We start from the raw sequence: 25,418 nt of genomic DNA on the forward strand, positions 1-25,418 counted from the left end.
CTGAAACCTCAGTCATTTTGCCCTTGAAAACTTTCCTTAGAAAGTGTTAAAAATGTCCGGTAGGACTGGAATTAAGGTGCTTGCCTTGCACAATGCAGCCCCCAGAGCAACCCAGGGCTAGGAATAAAGCCAGAGCACTGTATGATGTGGCCCAGTATTTCTCGCAACCTCCTCCCCAGATCCCCCCCCCCCCATAAAAAAACTAAAATACAGTAAAAACAAATGACCAGGGCCTGAGCACAGCAGGGAGGGCGTTTGCCCTGCATGCAGCCAATCTGGGTTTGATCCCAGGAATCCCACACGGTCCCCTTGAGGGCACTTCCAGGAGTTATTCCGGAGTAACCCCTGAGCATCGCCGGGTGTGGCCCAAAATGCAAAGCCCCTCTAGAAAAACAAAAACCCCACACATGACCATACTCAATTTGCTTGTATGTTTTTGTGCGCCCCCATTCCATGAGGGAGGTTTCCACATGATTCTCAAGGACACAGACTTGGGTAGGAGAGCGTTCGGAAGGCTGGAGCCAAGTTTTGCATGCAGGCTCCAGCACCACGTGCTCGCCCAGAGCACTGAGCCTAGTGGCCCCTAATCCCCTCCGGCTGTGGCCCCCAAACAAAACTTTCTCCGTGGTAAAAGAACCCTGCAACTTCTCGGCTACTGAAAAGGTGGCGCTTTTTAAGCGACCGGTGTTCGATTTCCTTCTCTGCCGGTTGTGACTCAGGTCGGGTGGGTCCCGGAGGTCCTCTGGGTGCCCAGACCGTGCAGTTCTCCCTCCGGCCTCGGGTTAGAATCGACGAGCAAGCGATCGATCGGAACCGAGAAGAGCTGAACCTCCGCGGCGCCTTCCTGCCGGGCCGAAGCCGCTCAGCGAGCCCGGGCGCCCGGGCTCCTCCTTCCGGCTTCCGCCGGAAGCGGCGCGCCGCCGGAAGTGACGGCAGCGGGCGGGCCCGGCCGGTCTCTTCCTCTCCACGCGGTGGACCGAGTGCGCGGCCGCACCTGCCGGGGCCGAGGGATGCCGGGGAGACTGCGGAGCGGCGCGGCCTCGGAGTCCGACGGGGCCATGGGCAGCGGGGACAGGGCGCGCAGGCCGAGCGAGAAGGTGCCGCCGCGGGCCGGGCCGCCGGAGCGCGGGAGCGGGGGCGCGGGGCGGCGGGCGGCGCGGGGCCGGCGGGCTCCGCGCGCCGCGTGGGGGCTCCGGCCGGGGGCCGCCCCCGCCCCCCGCGGGCAGCTGGAGCCCCGAGGCCGGCGTCTCGCGGGGTCGCGGGCTGCGGACCCGAACCGGCCGGCTCGGGCCCCCCGGGGCGGTCGGCGTGCGGCCCGGGCGTGCGCGTGCGTGGAGGGCGCGCTCGGGCCGGCGGGCACACGTGGGTGGCGCCTGCCGGGGCATCTGCCCCTCCGGGAGGGAGAGTGTTTGGGTGCAGGGGATGAAGAAATCCGGGTTCTCTGCTATTCATGCACCAGAATTCGCGTGGCAATATTTTTTTTTGAAAAGTGTGCTAATTGCACCACTTTTTTTAAAAAACTTATATATATATATTTTTTTTTAATGGAGAGCAGTAGTGTGTGTGCCCTAATAACTCCTCCTTGCTATTGCTGCTTTAGGTATTGTTTAGGGCTTTTTTTTTGTTTTTCCCCCCGCGGGAGGGGTGAGTTTGAGCTACCCCCAGCGATGCTCAGGGAACCATATGGGGTGCCTGGAATGGGCCCCAGGTCAGCTGCGTGCAAGGCGAGCTGCTGTATTTGCTTCACACGCCCTCGAGAGCGTGTTCGGAAATAAGGTCTCCGGGAACAAAGATCACCTCCGAGCTTAGGCTGTGACTTAGTCTTTTTTTTTCTCTCTCTCCCTCTCTCTGCTTTTTCTGGGTCTTTTGATGAGGAGCTTGTAGAACAGCGATGTTTCGCGCAGAAGTGGCCCTGGTTTACTTTGGCAAATTAGGAGTTTCTTAGCAAAACTTCCTTTATGTTCCAAAAGACATGATTTATGTTCCAAAAGACATGATTTATGTTCCAAAAGACATGATTTATGTTCTTCATAGGAAATTCATTATTGCATCTAAAGGAGGAACCAGTTGAAGGGTTGTGGAAGGAGGGTGCAGCCAGGTTATTTTTTCAATGTCTGAGGATGGGGGCCCTTTAATCCCTAGTTTGAGAACCTAGTTTGAGAACCTAGTGCCACTGCAAACCTCAGGCTTGGGGGAAGCTCCTGTGCTTCTGGAATTGGTCTGGAGCGCCACCAGAGAGCCTTGAACTGCTCCCAACAACTTTGTTTTCAGTGATATTAAGTAGCTAACTTAACACTTGAAAAAGTTACAGAGGGTCTGGCATCCCAGGTAAGAGCCTGGTCTGGTTCTGAGATTTCGCCTATTTCATGTTCTCCAAACTTGTGAGGCCTCTGGAAATTCACGTGCACCTTTGAAATGGGCAAGATACCTGCAGGAATTTTAGCAGAGAAGGAAATCTTAGCTAGCTGTGACTAGAAACAACCCGATTAGTCACCCTTCAGTTGAATTGTATTTGGTCACTTTCTTTAGTTGCACTTGGTATAGAGCAAATTTGGCTGGTTGGTGCATCCCGCACAGCACCTTAGATATCTTCGGAAAATTTGATTGTAAGACCTGTTCCATCCTACCAGAGTTGGATGGAAGGCATTTTCCAACATACAAATGAAGTGATTCATTACATTGTTTGTCTCAAAGTGGCTTAAGAATTGGGACTTAAAAAGGCATAGTAACAAAAATTTGTAAGTCTACAGCTGTGCCTCATGATGTCTCACTAATAAAAATTTTTTTAAAAAAAGACATATTAGGGGGCTGGAGAGATAGTCCAGTGGGCAAGGTACTTGAGATGACCCAGATTCCATTCCCCACTTACCAAATGGTCCCACAAGTCTGCCAGGAGTGATCCCTAAACACAGAGTCAGCCCTGGGCCCCCCCCCCCAAAAAAAACATTAGACTGGTTGATTTTGCTTGTTGCAAGATGAAGATTCAAGTGTGGGAAATGCCTCCAGTTGTGTTTGTTATCATATTACTGTGACATTTACCAGAGTTGTAGTGAATGGAATGGAAATTTAATGTTTGGATTTTATTTTATTTTTTAGAAAAATAAAAAAGAAAAGCCAAAGCCTAACAAGATTGAAGAGGCAGAAGAACAGGAAGAAGTCATTTTTCCCAAAGCTAAGAAAATTAAAAGGAAAGCAGAGCCTTCTGAGGTTGAAATCAGTTCCCTTAAGTCCAAAAAGGCAACAAAGAAAGAGGAGCCTTCTCCAGATGACGTGTCGCCTTCTCCAGATGACATGTCTCCTAAAAGCAAAAGTGTGAAAAAGAAAAAGGAGTCTGTAGAAAAGAATGTTAATTCTCCTAAAACCAAAAAGGTAAAAATCGAGGAGCCCTCCGAAGAAGAAATAGAAACTCCTAGGCCCAAAAAGATGAAGAAAGAAAAAGAGATGAATGGAGAAGTTGGGGAGAAAAGTCCCAAAATAAAGAATGGATTCCCTCATTCTGGACCTGATTCTAACTCCAGCGAAGCTGCCAGTGAAGAAAGTAACCCCGAGTTAGAGCAGGTAAAGTTCTGTTTTCATGTGTCGTTTCAGATAAGTAATGTTATTGTCACACACAGCATTAATGTTGGAAAGTAATTGAAGAGGGGTGACATGTCAGCACCTGGTGGCAGGGAGTGCTCTGTGTGTGTGCGGGGGGGGGGGGGGGGGTCCCTTGGGGTTGCAGAGATTTTATAACAGTCTCACCTGGCATCATAGTACTCTGCAAATCAGTGGGCCGGGAAAGTCTTCCCTCCACATTTGTCCTGCTTCTTATATGCAACTGTCTTCCTAGTTTTTTTCTGAAGGGTTTCCTGGGTCAGTAAATGGAACAACTGAAAATTGAGTTATTTTATTGAGGTTGTTCATTGAAGAGGATGATTATGTGTCTAGAAATGAAAAAAAGGGAGGGGCTTGGAGGGGTTTCCCAAGTGGCACTTAGGGAGCCTGGGGTTCCCACCAGCACACTTGGGCTGGGGTTTGGTTCGAGTGCTTGAGTACTTGGCCCACTTGAGAAGTACTAGGGGGAATGGTCAGCCTCATGAAAAGCATCTGCCTTCACCCCTAGACTGCCTCTGGCCCCACGATCAACATTTTGACAGTTGCTCCTCCCCCCCTTCAACCACTATTCCTGGACCAGTGCTGGTCAGCAGGTGACAGCGGTTAAACCTTCTGGCCCGCTGCCTTGGCTTTCACTGCCCATCTGGACTGGTGCTAGGACAGGTGCCACGTGCAGGTATAAAGGGTGTCAGCAACACTGAACTAGGGAATTCAGAAACGGAAATTACTGAATAGAAAAAGCCTCCTGGGAGTTTCAGCGTTCTTTCAATAAGGGCTATGCTCCTTTTCAGGTTACAGAAGTATTGATGAAATTTTGTTGCTTCCTTAGAATGATTTTAATTCAGTCATTCTTGTTTACTTTTTTGCAATGTTAGAAATTGAACCCAGAGCTTCCTAAGTGCACAGCATGTGCCCTACCACCAGTTCACAGTCCTCGCCCCTTAGTTTTACTAAGATTTTATGGGTAATTGCAATGCGTTTTCTTTGAAGATCATATTTAAGGAAAAATTCTTTCTCAGAAGGTTTCTGTATATTATCTTTTAGGGATAAAGTTACTGATTTCTTTCTGTGGTCCTTAATTTTGTAGGAAATGTCTGTGGAACAAAAAGAAGGCGCTTTCTCTAACTTTCCCATATCTGAAGATACTATTAAACTTCTCAAAGGTACTGTTTTTAGAAATACTGTATAATGTTAAAATTATCGGAGCGCTATTTATTTTTTCAAGTTCTACTTTTTTGCCATATCCAGCACTGTTCGCCAGGTTCTGTGCTTACAGCTCTGGGTACCGTATTGGGTGCTGGGGTCCAGTCTGGTTTGCCACATGCACAAACAAGTACCCTACCCTCTACTATTTTTGCAGCCCTTGTATTTTTTTGTGGGGGCAGGGGGGTCATCACACTGTTGGTACTCAAGGCTTACTCCTAGCTCTTTGCTCTGGGTCACTCTTGATAGTGTTCTGGGACCTTATGCAGTGGCAGGAACCAAACCAGGGTGGGTCATATGTAAGGCAAGTGCCTTGACCCCTGTAATATCTCTCCAGCCCTCTAGCTGTTTTTAAAATTAGTCCTGGCATACTCTGGATTCAGAGCATCTGATTTTCTTGCTTGTGCTGATGAGACTTCATGACAAGTAGTTTAATCTCTTAGAATATAAATATTTATGATAATACGGCACTTTACAGTTTGTTGACAACTTTCATGAAGTTAAAGCAGATTCCTGACTACAGAATGTTTGATGTGACTTTTTCGATGTTGCCTAGAAGGTAGAATTTCTTTAATTTTGTAGGACCAGCAGTGTGGGGGTGCCTCAGTCCACCAGTGGGATTGGCGTTTTAGAGCTGCAGTGTCAGATAACACCTGTCCTTTGTTTACAGCACGTGGGGTGACATTCCTGTTTCCTATACAAGCAAAGACATTTCACCATGTCTATAGTGGGAAGGACCTAATTGCACAGGCACGGACAGGAACTGGCAAGACCTTCTCCTTTGCCATCCCGTTGATCGAGAAACTTCTGGGAGAACTGCAAGACCGGAAGAGAGGCCGTGCCCCTCAGGTAACTCTTAAGTACAAGGGCCTCTAAATCTACAGAGGAAAGAATCTTATTAGGGAGTGGGGTGAGGAGAGGCTCCTTCGGCTCAGGATACTCAGCAAAGCCTGTGGCTTAGTTTTGGGACTGAGGATGCGGTGCTGCTCAGGCCCTTCAGGTGCTGGGGACTATCAGAGCCATACTCTGATGCAGGGGCCTTCAGGGCTGTACCACGTGATGCTTGGGAGTCCATGCTGTGCCGGTTATCAGCCCAGGTCAGAAGTATGTAAGCACACCTACCAGCCCTTGTCCTAGCTCCCTGGCCACATGCTTTTTTTTCCCCTCCAAAATTTTTTAATTGAGCTTCTATGGTTCGCTGCTTTTAATAATGGCTTCTTTTTGCTTTTCGGGTCACACCTGGTGATGCACGGGGGTTACTCTTGGCTCATGCACTTTAGAATTACTCCTGGCGGTGCTTGGGGGACCATATGGGATGCTGGGAATCGAACCCAGGTCAGCCACCTACAAGGCAAAAGCTCTACTTGCTGTGCTATCTCTCCAGTCCCAATAATGGCCTCTTACGCACATAGTTCCAACACCACACCCATCACCAGTGTACCCATCTCTCTCCTTCAAGGGCTCTGCGTTTCCCTATTGGGGTTTCATTTAAAGCCTTTCTGGAGGGGAGGGAAGTTGACTGTAGATCTTTTTCTGAAGGAAGACCAGGGTAATTCTTTGAAGGCTGTTGGTCCCAAATTCCTACATTTATATATTGTAATCTGTCTCGTGGTTGTGATCAGCTGTATTAATGCTCATCATGTTCTTTCAAGCTATTCTATGTCCTTGGGGTTCCGGGTTTGGTCAAGGGTTTTTTTTGCCATTCTCATCTCTATGCAGAAAGGATTTTTAGTAGGAGGTGCATGAGAAGAAGGGATACTCAAGCCAAGAGACTAAGCTCACTGTTAGGGTGGTGCTCCTGAGATGCATTTCTGGAGAACCTGGTGGTGATGAATGGTGCCCTCAGAAACGCCTGTGTTACTTTCACCTGACTCGGTATCTAGTCTCCTCCCTCAGTAAATCTGGCAGTAAATATTTTGCACCTATGTCACTGAGTACCTGTTGAATGAATGAATTCGATGGTGCTCTTAGGTTTTTGCTCTGCTTGGGGCTCATCGTGGCTTTGTTTGTCCTCATGGATGAAACTTGGACCGCTCTGGAATTCAAAACCCCTTACCATTTGGTCCTGCTGACTTTCTCTGCGTTCATTCAACAGAGCGTAGAGGTTCAGGCCAGCGGCTTTGGAGTGTGACTTGAGTTAAAGACCAGGCTTGGCTCCACAGCCTTTATTAGGTGGAACACAGTTTTAAGTTCCAGAGATGAATGTTGTTTGGTTTTTCACTTCAGTGGCCTCCAAAGGTGGTTCTGAACATTATAATGAGAATAATGAATGCTGAGGATTTGGTAGTCTGAGATACGGTCAGAGTTCATTTAGCTAATGCCATCACTAGTGTTTTTGTCCCTTTCCTTGGATGCAGTTCTCCTATTCCACGCAGCTCTCACCGCTCACTGCGGCCCTCTTGGAGCACCATTTATTTGGGTACCTGCTCCTCAGAATTGCCACAAACTTCTGAGTAGATGTGTCATGTCTCCAGATTGTGTAGCACGTAGAGATATTTTGAAAATGCTTGGTAGAGTGAGTTTTTAACTTCCTGGTGAATTCCATATTTGTTGTTCATGCTTGTTAAGCTAATACTGCGTACTACTTTAAACTCCGGCATTCCCTTTTCCTTTTCAGGTACTGGTTCTTGCACCCACAAGGGAGTTGGCAAATCAAGTGAGCAGAGATTTCAGTGACATCACGAAAAAGCTGGCAGTGGCTTGTTTTTATGGTGGAACTCCTTATGGAGGTCAAAGTAAGTAGATGCAGAAAAGAAGTTTGCAAAAGCCATCCTGGGCTGAATGTCCTTGCTGGATTTCCTCTAATCTTGAAAATTGAGTTTACTGTTTGTGTTGGATTCATTATTGTTTAGAGATGATCTTATTGATAATGTTAAATTTGTATGTAGTTTTTTTGAACTCCTGTATTACCTCTTTTCATTAATACCTGTAAAAAAAGGAAAGGCATATTATTGGACCCAAGGAGACAGACTACAATCGCAACCTTGCTTTTTTGTTGTTTCCTCTGTAGGCTGAATATTGCTGCCCCTGTTACATAGTATTCTTATTTCTCTCAGTTCGAGGCCTTGAGGTTTTCAGTATGCAGAGCAGATAGCTTAATTCAGGAAGGTCTTTAAATCGGTAGCATTTTAGCATTGACTTGCAGGACCTGTGATTATTTCCCGCTCTGAATGTAAGATCGGATTTGGCATCACAGCAGCCTGGATTTGAATCTAGATTCTGGTCACAGTAAAGCTTTGTGGTTATAAATTACTTCTGACTTGATTTTTCTGTCCTTTCAGCCCATCTCAGGCAATTTTGGGGGGGCATTGGGGAGGTAGTACTTGGAATCAAACCCATAACCCGGGGCCTTATTAATCTTGCAAGATTTTGTCTACCACCGAACCACATCTCCATCCCTGCAGACTATTTGTTAAATTGGGGGGTTGGGGGCTGCTAACTGGATGGACGACTAGGTGCTTGGCCTGAGGATGCAGTGCTGCTGGGCACCTGGAGTAGTGTCTGGCAGTGGTGGCGGGGTGGGACACCTGTCTTGAACTTGAGCCAGGCTCCCGGATTTGCTTCTCGTGCTGCCCTGATCCCCGTATCGTCTCTCCAGCCCTATTTTTTAATTTAAAAAAATTTCTTTTGAAAAAAAAAAATTTTCTTTTGGTGTGGGTGTTCTCCTGGGGGTAGCTGGGTGAAGGAAACCATGTGGTAGGTACCAGGCTCAAATTCGGGGCTCCTGCATCTGCCCCAGCCTTTGAGCCATATCCCAGGCCCTCCTTAATGCTTAATCTCACCTTGTGAAACCTCCACACTTTCCACCAGCAAAGAAAGTTGTGTCTTTCCTTGTGCTACCATTACCATTTTGTGATGAAATGCGCTGGGTTGTCATTTTTTATTTTCCCTACTATAATAAAATTTCTTGAGTTTCCTTACTTAGCATATTACCTGGTACTTGTAGCTAATAAGTATTTTAGGGTAAAAATATCTGTGATTGGTGTCTCAGACTACTGAAAGAACTTAAGACTCAGCATATCTTCTGTGTTTTCCATAGTTGAACGCATGCGGAATGGGATTGATATCCTGGTTGGGACACCGGGTCGTATCAAAGACCACCTACAGAACGGCAAGTTAGATCTCACCAAACTGAAGCATGTTGTCTTGGATGAAGTTGACCAGATGTTGGATATGGGATTTGCCGATCAAGTGGAAGAAATATTAAGTGTGGCATATAAGAAAGGTAAACTGCAAGTTTCAGGAACTGATAAATAGGATGGGAGGATGAACGGTGATTTACTAATCTCTGAGATTAGGAGGAGGCGGAGACTCAATTCAGCAAAATCTGATTTTAAAAAAGCCACGACGCGTCACATAATTGAATAGAGGAGATTGGAAAGTAAAAGAAAAATTTCATACTGTACCAACTTCTGTTTTGTTGTATTTCTTCCTGACTTTGTGCTATTATATATATTTTAATGTATATATAAAAATGGCATATTTCTGTCATGATCTATTTCATCTACACATTTTAATTTTATATGTAATTATACATATATTTAACTTTTATTGGACCTGAGATAGAGCACAATGTTGTTTAGTTATATTTTAATTAAAGTATTTGTTATACAATTGCATTCTGTAAGCACACTAGTTTATATTCCTTTGAACATAATAGATTGCAGATAGCGTTTTCCACACCTTGTTAGGAATTGTGTGTTTTTAATCTTGAGCCATACTTGGCAGTGCCCTGGGATCATTCCCCTGGCAGTGCTTAGGAGACTGTCTGTGGTATCAGGGATCTAACTGGACTGGCCTGGCCTCATGCAAGCAAGCCAGCATGTTCACCTCTGTATTATCACAGTGAGCCTGGTGTCTTTTCGATTAGATTTACAGATGTGAAATCACCAAATTGGAAGGTTAAATGTTAATGCCAAGTTACTCTTTTTTGTTTGCTTTTTGGGTCACACCAAGCGATGCTCGGGGGTTAATTCTGACTCTGCACTCAAGAATTACTTCTGGCGGTGCTCTGGGGACCATATGGGATGCCGGGGATTGAACCTGGGCAGGCCGCATGCAAGGCAAATGCCCTCCCTGCTGTATTACCCTCAAGCCCATGCCAAGTTATTTTTAACTGTTCTATCAGCTCCTGCTACCATTTTAAATATATGAATATGCAATGTTACTCTCAGCGCAGACCAAAATTTTTTCTTTTTGGGTCACACCCGGCAGTGCACAGGGGTTACTTCTGGCTCGTGCACTCAGGAATTACTCCTGGCGGTGTTCGGGGGACCATATGGGACGCTGGGAATCGAACCCAGGTCGGCCGCATGCAAGGCAAACGGGTTTTTGCCGATTTTTCCCCTGCCCGTTGTGCTATCGCTCAGCCCCAGCAGACCAAAATTTTTAAAATTAGGGCTGGGGAACTATTTTATACCTGACTCCAAAAAACTTAAACTGAAATTCTAAACAATTTTGGAGCAGGGAACTGTAGAGAGAGCACAGCAGGTAAGGCTGGCTCATGACTGGCACAGGTTCCATCTCCAGCACCTCATGGTTCCCCTAACCTCACCAGGGGTGGTCCCTGAGCACAGAGCAAGGAGTAAATCCTGATGGTCACTGGCTGTGGTGCTTTCACTTCCCCTTAACCTCCCCAAATAGTAAAGAAATGCAGAGCCAGAGAAATAGTGCAGGAGGTAGAGTGCTTAACTTGCTTGCAGCTAACCCAGGTTCAGTCCAATCTCTGGTACCCTACAGGGTTGCCGGAGCACCGCTGAGTATGGGCACAGACATCCTCCTAAGAGAAAAAGAAATAAATCCTAGAGCGTATAAATGAGCGCAGAATTTGTTCTGGTATTCACTGCAGATTATTTGCGTATTTTTCTGAACTTGGTTAGTGGGTATACATGAGGATATCATCATGAGTTCACTCATGCTTCACAAAGGTCACGACGATCACGGCCATCCTGTTATTCGTCGATTGACTCGAGCAGGCCCCAGTAACATCTCCTTCGTCCTAGCCCTGAGATTTTTTAAAAAGTGCCAAATTCAAGGCTCTTTCAGAGTTAGGAGAATGAGACCCAACATCGTTACTGGTATTTGGCATATTGGGTACGCCACGGGGAGTTTGCCAGACTCTGCCGTGTGGGCAGGCTACATTCGGTAACCTTTCTTCACAAAGGTAATGGACAGAAATCCATATAAGATTTGTTTATTTAAAGTCCTTTTTTTTGTTTGTTTTTGTTTGGTTTGGTTTTTGGGTCACGCCCAGTGATTTTCCTGACTCAGGTGGTGCTGGGGGACCATATGTGATGCTGAGGATCAAACCCGGGTTGGCTACATGCAGGGCAAGAGCCCTCCCCGCTGTATTATCTCCTTAGCTCCGGTGTCAGGGATTCTGAACATGAATTATTTTGCCAGTGTGTCTTTGCATCTGCCTTCCTCCTTACTGCCAGGCTTGGCCACAAGTGGTTGCTGTGGGATGTTGGAGAGCTGGATAAGACCTGCTGTGGAAGTTGTTGATATTACTCATGCTGGCCTTTCTCCTCCCTCCCCACCTAAGATTCGGAAGACAATCCCCAAACACTGCTCTTCTCTGCAACGTGTCCTCACTGGGTGTTTAACGTTGCTAAGAAGTACATGAAGTCGTCCTATGAACAGGTGGACCTGATCGGTAAAAAGACTCAGAAAGCGGCAATAACCGTGGAGGTACGTGATCCAGTTAGTTGGGGGCGTTAGTAATAAATTTTGTGTTTTTCCCCCTATTAGATTCTATTACCACTAGCAACTCCAAGCCACTTTTGAAGGTAGGAGGTAAATCCGAATGGAAGGACAAGGAAAATACTCTGCTTGAGATCTGTATGAATTTCACAGATCTTATCTCCTGATCTTAAAATCTGAGTTAGAGAAGCAGAAAGAAATCATACCTAGAATACAAACACCAAAGGGCAACAGAGAAACGGATTCTTTGTGTTGAATCCATTTTTTTCTTCATGGGATCTGGGTTTTTTAAGACTGGATGGATGGCTCTCAGGAACTTTACCTAAGCCAAGGAGTTCTAAACTCAGAATACTGAAGAATTGACCTTGCTGACAATTGACCATTATTAAGTGAATGGATCAGGGTGAGAAAACATTTACCCAAAAACAACATACAGAAAAAAATCTCAACTCATTTACTTGACTGCAGGACTAGGAAGTGGCATTTCTTCGTCTACATTCCCTGTTGGTTAGGAAATGAAGGAGCCAGTGCCCGTTGGAGGAAGGGGGAAGGGCTTCAGGGCTTGGCTGCCGGCTCCTGCCCCCCTGCACAGTGCAGCAGCAGCTCCCCGAGTCAGGCTCCATGCTCGCTCTCAGGACCACGGTGGGTGGGCAGGTGACTGCATGTCTCCGCACAGCGCTAGTAATGGAAGTGTCCTCTTTCCTCAGCATCTGGCCATCAAGTGTCACTGGACCCAAAGGGCAGCAGTTATTGGGGACGTGATCCGAGTGTACAGCGGGTTCAATGGACGCACCATCATCTTCACTGAAACCAAGAAAGAAGCACAGGAGCTGTCCCAGAGCTCATCCATTAAGCAGGTTGGTCTTTTCCTCCCCCTTTCCCTCGGGAGGGAGTGTACTCAGCCAGCAGTACGAACCAACAAAATAGACTTCATCACTCTGGTTTTTTTGTCTTCTTCTTTTATAATGCAGGGGTACTGCTATTTATTCAGCAGTTGATTAAGCTGATTGAGCTGATTGATGAACTCCACATTGCTTTTTTAATTGAATCACCGTGAGATACAGTTACAGAGCTTTCATGTTCGAGATTCAGCCGTACAATAACCGAACACACATCCCTCCATCAGGGCACACTTTCCACCACCCTGTACCCAGAATATCTCCGCCCTCCCCCCCAATCCCAGTCCTAATCCTGCCTCCATAGCAGGCAGTTTCCCCAATACCCTCTCTCTACTTTTAGGGCATTATGTTTTGCTCAAATTTTCGAACTGCCATTCAAGCCTGCCTGACAGGGGTAGATGCTAGATCATTTTTTGTCCATTCCTCATTTTGGATATCTGCCGCCGTGCACTTCTGGAAGCCTGGAGTGTAGATGGTTGGGTTCCAGAGACATTTCTGTAGGGCACGAGTCCATTTTGGGTGTATCTGGACCAAGGCTGTTGGTGCACTAAAAGATGGAGGACTGGAGGCACATTGTGGGTGTGACAGCCAGGCCGATGAGCGGGCAGGGAGCCAGGGAGGGATGGCCCAGCACCTCTTCCGCCATGTGGCATGGAGATTTAGTCCTAGAACCTGTATACCCGAGCCTTGCTTGTGGAAGCTCTTGGTTGTCGGGATTCCATCTGGAGCAGGCGGGGAGATAGCACCTCCTCCATCTGGGGTGCCCCATTGAGTCTGGCTTGGTATTGGGACCCAAAGAGATCTCTGCCTCTGTGGTGTCTTCCGGGACTTGCTGCTTTGTCTCTGGCTTTTGATCTCTTTAGAGACTTATTTATGAGACTGGAGCAATAGCACAGCGGTAGGGCGTTTGCCTTACAAGCGGCCAACACGGCCGACCCGAGTTCGATTCCTCCGCCCCTCTCAGAGAGCCCGGCAAGCTACCGAGAGTATTCGATATGCCAGACACAGTAACAACAAAGTCTCCAATGGAGACGTTACTGGGCCCGCTCGAGCAAATCGACCATCAACGGGAGGGCCTTTACCTTTACCTTATGGGTCTCTAAAGCAAGGCCAGTAATAGAGTTTACAGGGTAGTACTGGAGTTGGTTCGTGGAGGTGACTGCCAGTGCTTCCGGAGGTAGCCCATCCCAACTCCATTGAAGCCTGGAGATTTCAGTCACAAAACCCTCATACCCGAATTTTCAACAGGTTCTATCTTGGTCAGATCCGTCCTAAGACGGTGGGTTCAGGCTGGGGGTATGGCGGCGATTTTGGATTGTGGAAGCAAGAGGCTGTGCTAGAGGCTCTGCTAGGGTGCGTCACCAGGCCAGCCTGCACCCCATCTGGTTTATAGTCCAGTCTGTTCAGCCATGCACAGGTCCGAGATTAGCTGGCTTTTGGTCTCTTTCGAGATTTATCTATGGACCTTTGAGATATGGCCAATAAATGAGCTTGTATACCTGAGTTGGAGGTGGTTTGTGGGCATGGCTCCCACATTCCTAACTTTTGGCCATTTAATTTTTTTGGTAAACTTGGTCCCAAGTTGTTGGGGTATAGCCAAAGGCACAGTGGCAATTTGGGGATGTCAGGAAGCCTGAAGGACCATTAGGCTGCTGATGCACTCGCCCTGCAGGTACAGGTTGACCTGTTGGTGGCACCATACCCCCGTGTTGTTTTCTTTACCTATAAAAATGCAAGGATACTGGGGCTGGAGCGAGAGCACAGCGGGTAGGGCGTTTAGCCTTGCACGCAGCCAACCCGGGTTCAATTCCCAGCATCCCATATGGTCCCCTGAGCATTGCCAGGGGTAACTCCTGAGTGCAGAGCCAGGAGTAACCCCTGTGCATCGCCGGGTGTGACCCAAAAAGCAAAAAAAAAAAAAAGCAAGGATACTGATCTCTTAAGGATTAATGTTTGGAAATAATTTTGCGTTTTTCTCATGGAAGGCACATTTGAAGCAGTAGTTGTCACCTAAATATGTCTTCTAACAAGCCTAAATGGTAAATTTATTTGTTTGGGGTTTGGGACCATACCCAACAATACTTAGGGTTCTGCACTCAGGGATCACATCTGGCCAGACTGGGATGCTTATGGAATGCTGGGGTTTGAGAGCCCAGGTTTGACTGAATGCAAGGCAAGTGCCCTTCCCATTATCGCTGAGCCATGATTTTTTTTTGCCACACCCATAGATGCTCAGGGGTACTCTGGCTGTGCGCCCAGAAATTACTCCTGATGCGCTGGGGACCATATTAATGCCGGATATCAAACCCAGGTTGCCTGTATGCAAAGCAAACACCTTGCTTGCTGTGCTGTTACTCTGCTCCTGATTTTATTCTTTCAATTTTTAATTTTGGCTGCATGCAAGATAAGCGCTCTTATCTATGAACTATCTCTGTGACCCATGATTTTATTCTTCTAATTTCTAAATTATTTTTTAATTTTGGGATTGGGATCGTAACTGGCAGTGTTTGGGCTGTTCCTGCCTCTGTGCTCAGGGTTAATTTCTGGCAGTAGTCAGGAGTCATTTGTGATGCTGGTGAGCAATTGGGTGTGGCTGTGTGCAGGGCCTGTGCCTTTCCAGCCCTCAAAGGACCCTGTAGATCTTCACGTGGTTCATGCGCTTCAGAGTGAAGTGTGCGAGGTCTACATGACGTGCTTTCCTGAAGTCGGGTTCGACATGGGCATATTGCCTGTCCGAGCTGAAAAGTGCCCTGTAGCGTTGGTTCTGTTGTTCTTAGCTGTGCATTTCTTTGGCAGGATGCCGAGTCATTACATGGAGACATTCCACAGAAGCAAAGAGAAATTACCCTGAAAGGTTTCAGAAATGGCGATTTTGGCATTTTGGTTGCAACTAATGTTGCCGCACGTGGGTTAGACATCCCTGAGGTTGACCTGGTTGTTCAAAGTTGTCCACCAAAAGTAAGTATTTTTATGACTTCCCTTTTTTGGGCGGGGTTTGTGGGGTTCTAAGACAAATGAAAATAGTTTACTTTCATGAGATTAATAATAGCAGTCTCTAGAGGATTACGGTACTGTCACTGTCCTCCCGTTGTTCATCGATTTGCTTGAGCGGGCCCAGTAACGTCTCCATTGTGAGACTTGTTACTGTGTTTAGCATTGGACTACGTATGATTTTTTTTTTTCTTTTAATGAATCTGTCATGAGACTGTGCCCTCAGACTGGAGTAGAATGTGGTCAGTGAGCAAAGATTTGAGTAGAGAGAGTTCTGGAACCAGTGCAGTTTGGAGAGGAGATTTGCAAAGGGTGTGGCCAGGATAGATGAACTCATGAACTAGAGTTCAGCGGAGGGAGAGAAAAGTTCCTTGTCACTGCAGACTCTCCAGTTCAGACAGGGAGGGCCCATGGGAGACTCTGAGAAAGAGCCTGGGGTGTGGGCAGCGCAGAAAGCCAGTCTGTTGGAGCCAGGGACACCCTGTACTTTAAAATTAGACCCTCAGGTGGCAAGTTCCTCCAGAGTAAAGGTTGTTACAGTGAGGTAAGGATACCTGATGACTCAGAAGTCACCAGTGCTTCTAAAGTGTCTGACACAGGCCTTATGGAGTGACACATTCGGCCTCTCAAGCCATAGCATGGCTGCTGAGCTCTTGACTTGCCTGCAACTCTGGTTTGAAATGTATAATGCACAGTGGGTTAGAATAGTCTGTACACTGCATTTTGGAGACTTGCTGGGGAAAAGCATCTCTCGGATAACTTGTAATTGAAGCTGAACAGCTCTCTCCCCCAAATTCACATACATAGTCACGTGTGGGCTCTGCATGAACTGCCCAAGTCTTTGTTGCTGCTGTTCAGTGTTCTTGATGTTTCCATCTCACCAGGATGTGGAGTCCTACATTCATCGTTCTGGGCGAACAGGAAGAGCTGGAAGAACAGGGATCTGCATTTGCTTCTACCAGCACAAGGAGGAGTATCAGTTAGTCCAAGTGGAACAGAAAGCGGTAAAACTATTTTGAGCATCGACAAATAAGATAATGTTTGGCTTCTCTGTTCAGTTGTCAGTGATTTCATAGAAACACACGTTCTTATATTCTGCTGGGGCTTGAGTCCATGCATACTGGGTTTCTGCTCCGTTGCTTTCATTTCTCTTTGTAGCATGTAACCATGATTAAAAACATGCTATGATACAAACCAGAAGGGTGCCAAAAGGGATGGATTTTGAAATGAAAAAGTAGCCACTAATTCCTTAATAGAATTCTACCATTGAACTGCACTTACCTCCCTTAGAAGTTCTTCTAAGGGTCTTTGTCCAGGACATGGACTTTCTTAGCCAGTTTCCCCTTGAGTAGACTTTATGTAGTGACTTGCTTTCAAAGAAAAGAGGATGGGGAGGGCCGGAGTTATGGTACAGCGCTTAGGCCTCTTACCTTGCATGCGGCTGACCTGGGTGGTTTGATCACCTCTACCCCACATGGTCCCCAGACCCGCGCTGGATATGCCCCATAAATAAAACAGAAAAATAGGACAGGGAGAAAGTGTGTCTCGTGTAGGAAGTAGAGGAACACTGGATGTTGTCACCATCAATTGTAAGCCCTTGTCCCTGGTGAGATGGACATTCTTGTGTTTGTCCAAAACAGCTTGTAACCAAAACAGCCTATAATCTGGGAAAGCAGGTGGCAGATATGAGCCTCAGGTTCATGGCGCTCTACAGAAAACCTGACAAGCACTCCTTAAAATAGTCGTGTGTGGAAGAACTCCCAGGTCAGACCATACTAGAGGCAGGATAAGAGATTGTAAGTGCCTGGTTTGCCTATTAGAATAGAAGAAAAAAGGTGATGCTTTTGTTTCTAAGTTGTGACTTGTAACATTGTGCGATTAGTAAGGAAAATAAAATGATACATCGTAGCAAGGGATCGCAGTACAATCTTGGTAACTTTTCAAAAATCTCGACTATTCTAAAATATCCTGGGCCGGAGCAATAGTAAAATGGGTGTTTGCTTTGCACATGGCCAACCTGGGTTCAATTCCCAGCATCCCATATGATCCCTTGACCATTGCCAGGAGTAATTCTTGAGTGCAGAACGAGGAGGAACCTGAGTATTTCCGGGTGTGACCCAAAAAGCAAAAGCAAAAAAAAATTTTTTTTCTTTTAGGTTGGGAATGTAGGTCCATGTAGGGTACTTGCCTTACTTGTATGAGATCCTGAGAATAGATGTGCAAATGCTTATAAATACGTAATGTATTTGTGGGGCTGAAACGGTACCATAGGAAGTAAAGTGTTTGCCGGGTGTGCGACTGCCCCTAGTTCATTCCCCAATTCTGCATACGGTTATGATCCGTCCTAAGCTCACTACTGGTTTCCCCAGCACCCCCTGCCCCAATTATACAAAAGCAAGGAACTAATAAACTCTTGTTTAATTGTACATTAAACAGATTTGTTTCCTTGTAGGGAATTAAATTTAAACGAATCGGCGTTCCTTCTGCAACAGAGATCATCAAAGCTTCCAGCAAAGATGCCATCAGGTATGTCTCCTAGCACTGCTCTGGGCTTTTGGATGCTTACTCTGTTACTGCATAGCTTTATGCAGTAATGCTGTTCCATTTTCTTCATTTTAATAATTCTAAATTTTTTTTAAAAATTTATAATGAATCACCATGAGGTGTAGTTACAGACTTACAAACTGCATTTTAATAATTTGCATGGCTTTGGTAGTCATGTAAAACAAAGGCACTCAAAATACATTGAAGTAAATATTTTACAAAGTAATATCTTCCTTCCCTGCCCAATCCTGTGTTCATTAGAGAAATCACTAATAGTAGCAGGTTCTCTTAAATGCTTTCAGGAACAGTTTATTTGGGGTAGGTGCTTCTCATCTGAGCATTGTTGAATTGGGCCTTTATGTAGATGAGTGTCTTCCTTCCTTCATTCCTCCCTCCTTCCCTCCCCCCCCCATTTATTCAGCCATTGGTTAAGCTGATTGAATTGGGCATGAACTCCACATTACCTTTTTTTTTTTTTATTGAATCATCGTGAGCTACAGTTACAGAGCTTTCATGTTCCAGATTCAGCCGTACACTGATCAAACACACATCCCTCCACCAAGGCACACTTCCACCACCATGTCCCTAGAATGTTCCCCCACCATCCCAGTCCTTACCCTGCCTCCATGGAGGCAATTTCCGCAGTACTCTCTTTCTACTTTGGGGCATTGTGTTCTGCTCGAACTTTCCCACCGCCAGTCAAGCCTGCCTGCCAGAGGCAGATACTCGATCAGATCACTTATTGTCCATTTATTGTCCATTTATTGCTCATTTTGCATGCCTTGGGTCCCGCGGCCATGCACCTCTGGAATCCTAGATTGTAGCTGGTTGGCTTCCAGAGACATTTTCTGTAGGGCACTAATTCGTTTTGGGATTCAATTGGGCGTCTCTGGACCACGGCTGTTGGTGTTGGTGTACTAAGATGGCGCCCAGAGGCACATTTTAGGGGTGACAGCCAGGTCTTTGAGCAGGCGGGGAGCCGGGGAGGGACAGTGCTTGTGCACTGGGGGTGACAGCAGAGCTGCCAGGATTGTGCTTGGGACACTTTGTGGAAGGCAGACGCCTCAACACACAGCTAGGCCTCCGGCCTGTGTCAGGGATTTCCAAGTGGGGAGCCATGCATTTCTAAGGTTTGGTAAGAATATTAATGTGTGATTGTGGAGCTGCAGTTGGAGTTGGGATCAAGGAAGTGACTCTGTTTGTGAAATGTGCGTTTACTATATAGTGAGGAAAATCCCTGGTTAGTAGCCATGCCTTGGCATTTTATTTCTGGGTGTGTGTGTGTGCTTGGCATTGATCAAGTAAAAATGTCTTAGTGGTCAGACGCTTGCTTTACACAACGCTGACCCGGGTTCAGTCCCTGGTACCATGTATGATCTTCCAAGCACCACCAGGAGGGAGTGACCCCTGAATACAGAGCCAAAGTAACCCACGAGCACAGCCAGATGGCCCCAAAACCATGCAAGCACCCATTTCCTTGTACTCTCTCTCTGTTTCGACATAGGGAAATACCTTAAAATCTGTTTTATTCCCTGAGATAAAATTTTTTTGTGCGTTTTGATTTTGGGGGGCCATCCACAGCGATGCTCAATGGATATTGGGGGGAAGAACCCAGGTCTGTCTCTATGGCCCTGAGATAAAACTTCCAGGCTAAATAAACAAAACGAGTTTGATGCACAGAAATTTTTTAAAAAAACCTGTTTGATAGAAATAAAATTTTTTTCTTTGGGAGGTGGCTCAGAAGAATTCAGTTCCTGCACTCACAGTATTTCAAGCACTGCTGGGCATAATAGCCCGGGCAGCTTTGGCACCCCTGGCCTGAACAGCACTGTATTGCTGCGCTTGGACAGATGACAGAATCGTCAGGACTGCATGTTGTTAGGCATATCCCCTGGGCCTCAGAACCCCCGGGAAGCCAAAACGTTGAGATGCTGTTGGTCTTAAATACACACGCTTCGGTCCTGCGTCCTACTTTCTCCTCACAAATCCGTCTACCCAATTGCAGGCTTTTGGATTCCGTTCCTCCCACGGCCATCAGTCACTTCAAACAGTCGGCAGAGAAGCTGATCGAGGAGAAGGGAGCCGTGGAAGCCCTGGCCGCCGCTCTGGCCCACATTTCAGGCGCCACCTCAGTGGACCAGCGCTCCTTGATCAACTCACAGGCGGTAAGGGGCCCTGTCGCATTCCAGATTCCTTATCAATCGGCATTAGAACAGGTTCTGAAAGGCAAAATCAGACCCGCCAAATAGTTTCACCTTTGGCATGACGGTGGTGGGCGAGGGGGGGTTGTAGGATAAAGGACAGAACATGAAAGTGGATGGGCGGTACCAGGGACTCAGGGGCCGGGAGAGGAGCAGTGACTGCTGACAACTGTCATCTCCATTGCAAGATAAGGAAATGAGCTGGAGGTTTTTTTGTAAATCCTGTAGATGTGCTAAAATGCCAACAGTTTTACACCTTAAGTATGTGAGCTTATATGTAAATTACGGCGACTTGTGAAAATAGATGTAGGGACTAGAGCCATAGTATAGCGGGTAATGTGCTTGCTGCACATGCAGCCAACCTGAATTCTATCCCCACATCCCATTTGGTCCCCTGAGCACTGTCAGGAATGATTACTGAGTACAGAGCCAGGAGTAACCCCGGAACCAAAGAGTAAATAGTAATCAAACTAGTTTTTAAAAAAGTAAAGAAAAACTACGTAATATACTTACCAAGCATGCATCCAAACAGAAATAGTATGCTTTCGTTTCTTTTGCAGTGGGGGTGGGGGGGGTTGTGAGGATGGCACACCAGGCAGTGTTTGGGGACTACTCTGGTCTGTGCTCAGCAGTGCCCCCTCACAGTATATGTTTGAGGGGAGGTCAAGGTGCGGCCAGGACCGTATGAGGTGCCAGGGATTTGCGCTGGGGCTGATGGGATGCAAAGTGAACACCTTAAGCGCCATGCTGTCTAGTTCTAAGAGGAATACAGAGAGATCCCTTAGTGTCCCTTGCCAGTGTTCCCCAGTGACGGTGTTTTGCAGGACTATCATGGACTTGGGGCGGGGTGGGGGAGAGATTGTCAGGCCGGGTTCAATCCCCAGCATCACATATGGTCCCCCAAGGCCTGCCAGGAGTGATTGAGTGTTGCTGGGTATAACCCCAAAGCTCTCATGACCTGGAGTAGCTCAGGGCTGAGCTCAGTCCTGGCACTTAATGTACCCCAAGCACTGCTGGGTGTGCAGGTGTGGAGGCGAGCATTGGCAGCAGATAGAGGGGGCCTCTGTTTCGGTTTGGTTTTCTTTTTTAGAAAGTTTACTGAAAAGCCAGTTCGTTTTTATGTACAATATTCTGTTTATGGGTGTGGAGGAAATTTTCAAGAAATAATTTCAAAACACAAGGCAGGGGCTTATCAGTTTCGCTGGGACTTTTAACCTTGTTCTCTTCTCCACAAGGGCTTTGTGACCATGATCATGAAGTGCTCGATTGAAATGCCAAACATCAGTTACGCGTGGAAGGAGCTTAAAGAGCAGCTGGGCGAGGACATTGATTCCAAAGTGAAGGGAATGGTCTTTCTCAAAGGAAAGCAGGTAAGACGGAGCTCTCCTGGCAGCTTTGCTTGGCTCTGGTTGGCTGGGACCCCTCACACAGTAGGGCGACCTCTCCTCATTCTCTGCATCTTTCTCTTTTCTGGAGTGGACGTGCATTTCTTCGTTTTGCAGTATCTTTTTGCAGTACGTGGCATAGCCTCAGATCTCCCTGAAACGCTCTTTTGGGCCTCAGAGCAATGTTTGAGACCTCTTTCTCTGTACTTAAAAGTGTCTTTAGGGTACAAGTCTAACCTTAGCTCCATGAGTGCCTTAGAGAATATGTAAATAAAGGTTCCCCAAAATGTGAAAAATCAGTCATTACTTCATGTTGCTTGCTGTAAAATTGGTTGAGTAAAATACTGGCTGGAAGGGTGCTCCTCAGAAAGCATTGTTGTTCAAGGGGCCAGAGCAGGGCTGGAGGGATGGTAGAGCAGGCAGGGCGCTTGCCTTGCACTTAGCTACTCTGGGTTCCACCTCCAGCATCCCGTACTGGCTCCTGAGCACCACCAGGAGTGAATCCTGAGTGCAGAGCCAGGAGTAATAAAAACGGAACACAGCTGGTATGACCCAAGAAATCCAAAGCAAGTCATCAGAAACTACCAGGGTCAGGGCTGGAGAGATCGTACAGCAGGGAGGGTGTTTATAATAGTTCAGTAAATGAGAAGAATCCTTAATTAGAGGTGGTGGCAGTATTTAATCTCAAAAGTAATGTCCTTTAAGGTTTTTTTTTTCTTGCCCAATTTTAGTATTAGTATTTTGTATCAGTATTGTGAATTGGGGGCCAGCAGTGCTTACGGGCTACTCCTGCCTCACTGCTTGGTGATGTGGAGTGAACTCAAGCCTCTTGCATGCAAAGCATGTGCTTAGCCTTTTGGGCCATCACTGACCTGTTTTGTATTTGGGGCCCGCCTGTTGGTGCATTGTCCATGGACAGTCCAGGTTCTGTGCCAGGGACCGTGTGGTGCCAGGGATGGAACCAGACCTCCTGCATGCAAAGGCACATGCTCAGCCCATTCGGCGCTCTCGCTTTTTTTTTTTTCCAGTAGGTTCCACTCCTGGTGATGGTCTGGGCCTGACAGTTCAGGAGTGCTAGGGGTAGAACTCAGAGCTTTCAATATGCTAGTTGTGTGCCCCGTTAGTTTTGAGCTATCTTTCCAGCTTTCATTTATTTATCTTATAGATTTGTTTTTTTTTAATAGGATGATTAGGATGATGGGAAAGATAGCAAACTAGTAACTCAAGATTTTTTTTTCCTCCGTTTCTAGTTTCGTCATCCTGAATAGCTTACATTAGATTTGATAGAAGGCAATACATTTTTTATGGTTTTAGACCCTTGGTTTGGAACCATATTAGCATATTTCAAAAATTTGTTCTTGGGGCTAGAGCGATAGCACAGTAGGGAGGGCGTTTGCCTTGCACGCAGCTGACCCGGATTCGATTCCCAGCATCCCATATGGTCCCCCGAGCACCGCCAGGAGTAAGTCCTGAGTGCATGAGCCAGGAATAACCCCTGTGCATCACCAGGTGTGACCCAAAAAGCAAAAAAAAAAATCTTGTTCTTTTGAACTGGATGGAGGAGCTCAGAGGGCTGGAGGGCATGCCTGGCACGGAGAAGCCCCAGATTTCGTGCCAGCAAGAGAGATGGAGGAACTCTAACCAGGAACCAATGTAACACACAAAGCACCCCACATAATTGTCTCTTAAAAAATATTTTTGGAGCCAGAGAAGTAGTGTCTGGGTTAAGGGCTTGCCTTGAGGGCAGTCGACTTTAATTCGGTCTCCCGCACCCCATGGTCTCACGACACCTCCAGGAGCCCTTCTGCGCACTACACACACAGACCCACAAATAACTGCATACATTTGGCTTTTGAGGGTGCCTTCTGCGGGGCAGGGCATGATGTGTTGGCATGTTTTTTTAAAAAAATCTTGGTCCTTTGGAATACCACATGATGCACAGTGTATAGTTAAGTCAAAGACTGAGTGAAACTAACTGGCATTTGCTTTGGTTTCTAGGGTGTTTGTTTTGACATCCCGACGGCTACAGCAACAGAAGTTCAGGTATTGTTCTCTTCTTGGATTTTGAAATCATTTAAATTGTAGAGTGTTCTTTATTGAAAATACCGAATAATAGAATGAGAAACAATGGCCCTAATTCTTTCATTTTAAAGCAAATTTTCCCACCCCCACAAACCTACATGATTTTTATAGGGGCCACAGAAATAGTAAACAGCAGATAAGGCACTTGCCTTGAAAAGTCACAATGAAAAAGAAATTCTGGGGCCTTTCCCCCTTTTCTTATTTGACTCGTTTTCCTTGCTTTCTTCATGTAAGCAGTAGTAGAATCCAGCTTTTCTTCTTGTGTGTTACATGGGCATTGTAGAGACATTTTTAGTGATTTTCCGTTGGGAATGTGTGTGATCGTGGTATTCTCTGTTTCACTCCCGGTCTGACTTGGTAGTGCTCAGGGCACTGTCTGGGATGCTGGGGCTTGACCCCTGGGCAGCCACATGCAAAGCGTTGTGCCCACTGCACTCTTGCCTTCCCCTCGTGCCCTTTTCAAAAAGGCTAACGAGGAACCAAGGAGGTAAAAGCGGACTCTTGTTTCCACAGGAAAAATGGCACGATTCTCGGCGCTGGCAGCTGTCCGTGGCCACAGAGCAGCCCGAGCTGGAGGGACCGAAGGAAGGGTTCCGGAACTTCCGGGGCCAGAGGGACGGGAACAGAGGCTTCCGGGGACAGCGGGATAGAAGCAGAGGCTTCCGGGGACAGCGAGGAGGTGGCGGCAACAAGAGCAGCAGGTTTCAGAACAAAGGCCAGAAACGGAGTTTCAGCAAAGCCTTCGGTTAGGCAAACCCAGGGGCGTTGTAGGGCCTGGAGCACTGTTTGGCAACTGAACATGATTTTTCACATTGTGTTTCGCCCCGACTCCTTGCCGTCTCCGTTCCCCATTTCTTTGGCACAGCCTTCATTTCATTTTTTCATCTCGCTATGGTTAGTGATATTATTTCTACTTCTGTGGCAGGTTTTCCCTTGACCAGGTACATTAATTCAGTTTTATTCTGATGTATTATCTGTAGGTTGCAGGATGAAATCAGGTGCGCACATGCCCATACTTTCAAAGGTGATTTATCTTTGTACTTCGGAGTGTTTCAGTAGTGTTCTTTCCTCATACCTGTGGGGAATGCAGCAGTCTTTGGAGAAGCAATTTGAGGAGTCAAGGCTTTCTTCTGTAATTGGCTTTCCTCCTCGGCAACTGCCTAACAACTGGGCGGATGGCCCCGGAACGCGTCTCCTGAGGATCGGTCCCGAGCAGCGTTCCGAAGCAGAATTTTTAAGCTGGGCTGGGATAATCACAACGTGTGTCCCAGCACGCGGCCTCTGTTTGGGAGATGGTGATGCAGCTGCTGGTGGGCAAGCTTGGCCGCTGTTGTGTATTTTAAGACATTTTAACTTCTCAGTATGAGGTGATTCGTTCTTCAGATTTTACATATGTATGGACTTTAAAAAAATAGTAAACAAGTTTCTGTAAGGAATTTCAAATGGTAACCTTTCTTCCAAAGGAGGCTGGACTAATAGTGACTAAAGATAATGAATTTCGTGTTGGACAATGAACATTCTTAGCAAGAAGGGATTAAAGGAATAGTGGGCTCAATTTGGATTGTTGAGCGTGTGTTAAATGAGAATTAGTGAATACGCACTGTAAAGCATTCTTTCAGTGTTGAAAACACTGGGCTATTAATGTCAGTAACTTCAATGGGCGTAAGAAAATTTTAGCTAGAAAGATCCAACTTAGCTTCTCAAAGACCTGGTTCCTATTTATAGACATAGTATAAGATGCCCCCTACCCCTACTTACAATCACAGTGCACACAGTGCAGGATTTTCCGGTTTTGGCTGGTTGGAGACTTAATTTTT

General features: G+C 46.6%; 1 protein-coding gene across 1 annotated transcript; it reads left to right on the top strand.

The window, feature by feature from the left end:
• The first annotated feature begins 953 nt into the window (after positions 1–953).
• DDX21 (DExD-box helicase 21) lies at positions 954–25,418 on the top strand. Its single transcript, XM_056113519.1, has 15 exons — positions 954–1,097; positions 3,097–3,558; positions 4,682–4,757; positions 5,468–5,646; positions 7,415–7,532; positions 8,837–9,022; positions 11,342–11,487; positions 12,207–12,356; positions 15,195–15,356; positions 16,274–16,393; positions 17,842–17,915; positions 19,939–20,098; positions 21,370–21,504; positions 23,518–23,562; positions 24,115–25,418. The coding sequence occupies exons 1-15, from the start codon at positions 1,011–1,013 to the stop codon at positions 24,349–24,351; spliced, it is 2,337 nt and encodes a 778-aa protein (XP_055969494.1). The 5' UTR covers positions 954–1,010; the 3' UTR covers positions 24,352–25,418.

Source organism: Sorex fumeus, unplaced genomic scaffold (genome assembly GCF_029834395.1).
Source record: "Sorex fumeus unplaced genomic scaffold, SorFum_2.1 ptg000020l, whole genome shotgun sequence".
Lineage (NCBI taxonomy): Eukaryota > Metazoa > Chordata > Mammalia > Eulipotyphla > Soricidae > Sorex > Sorex fumeus.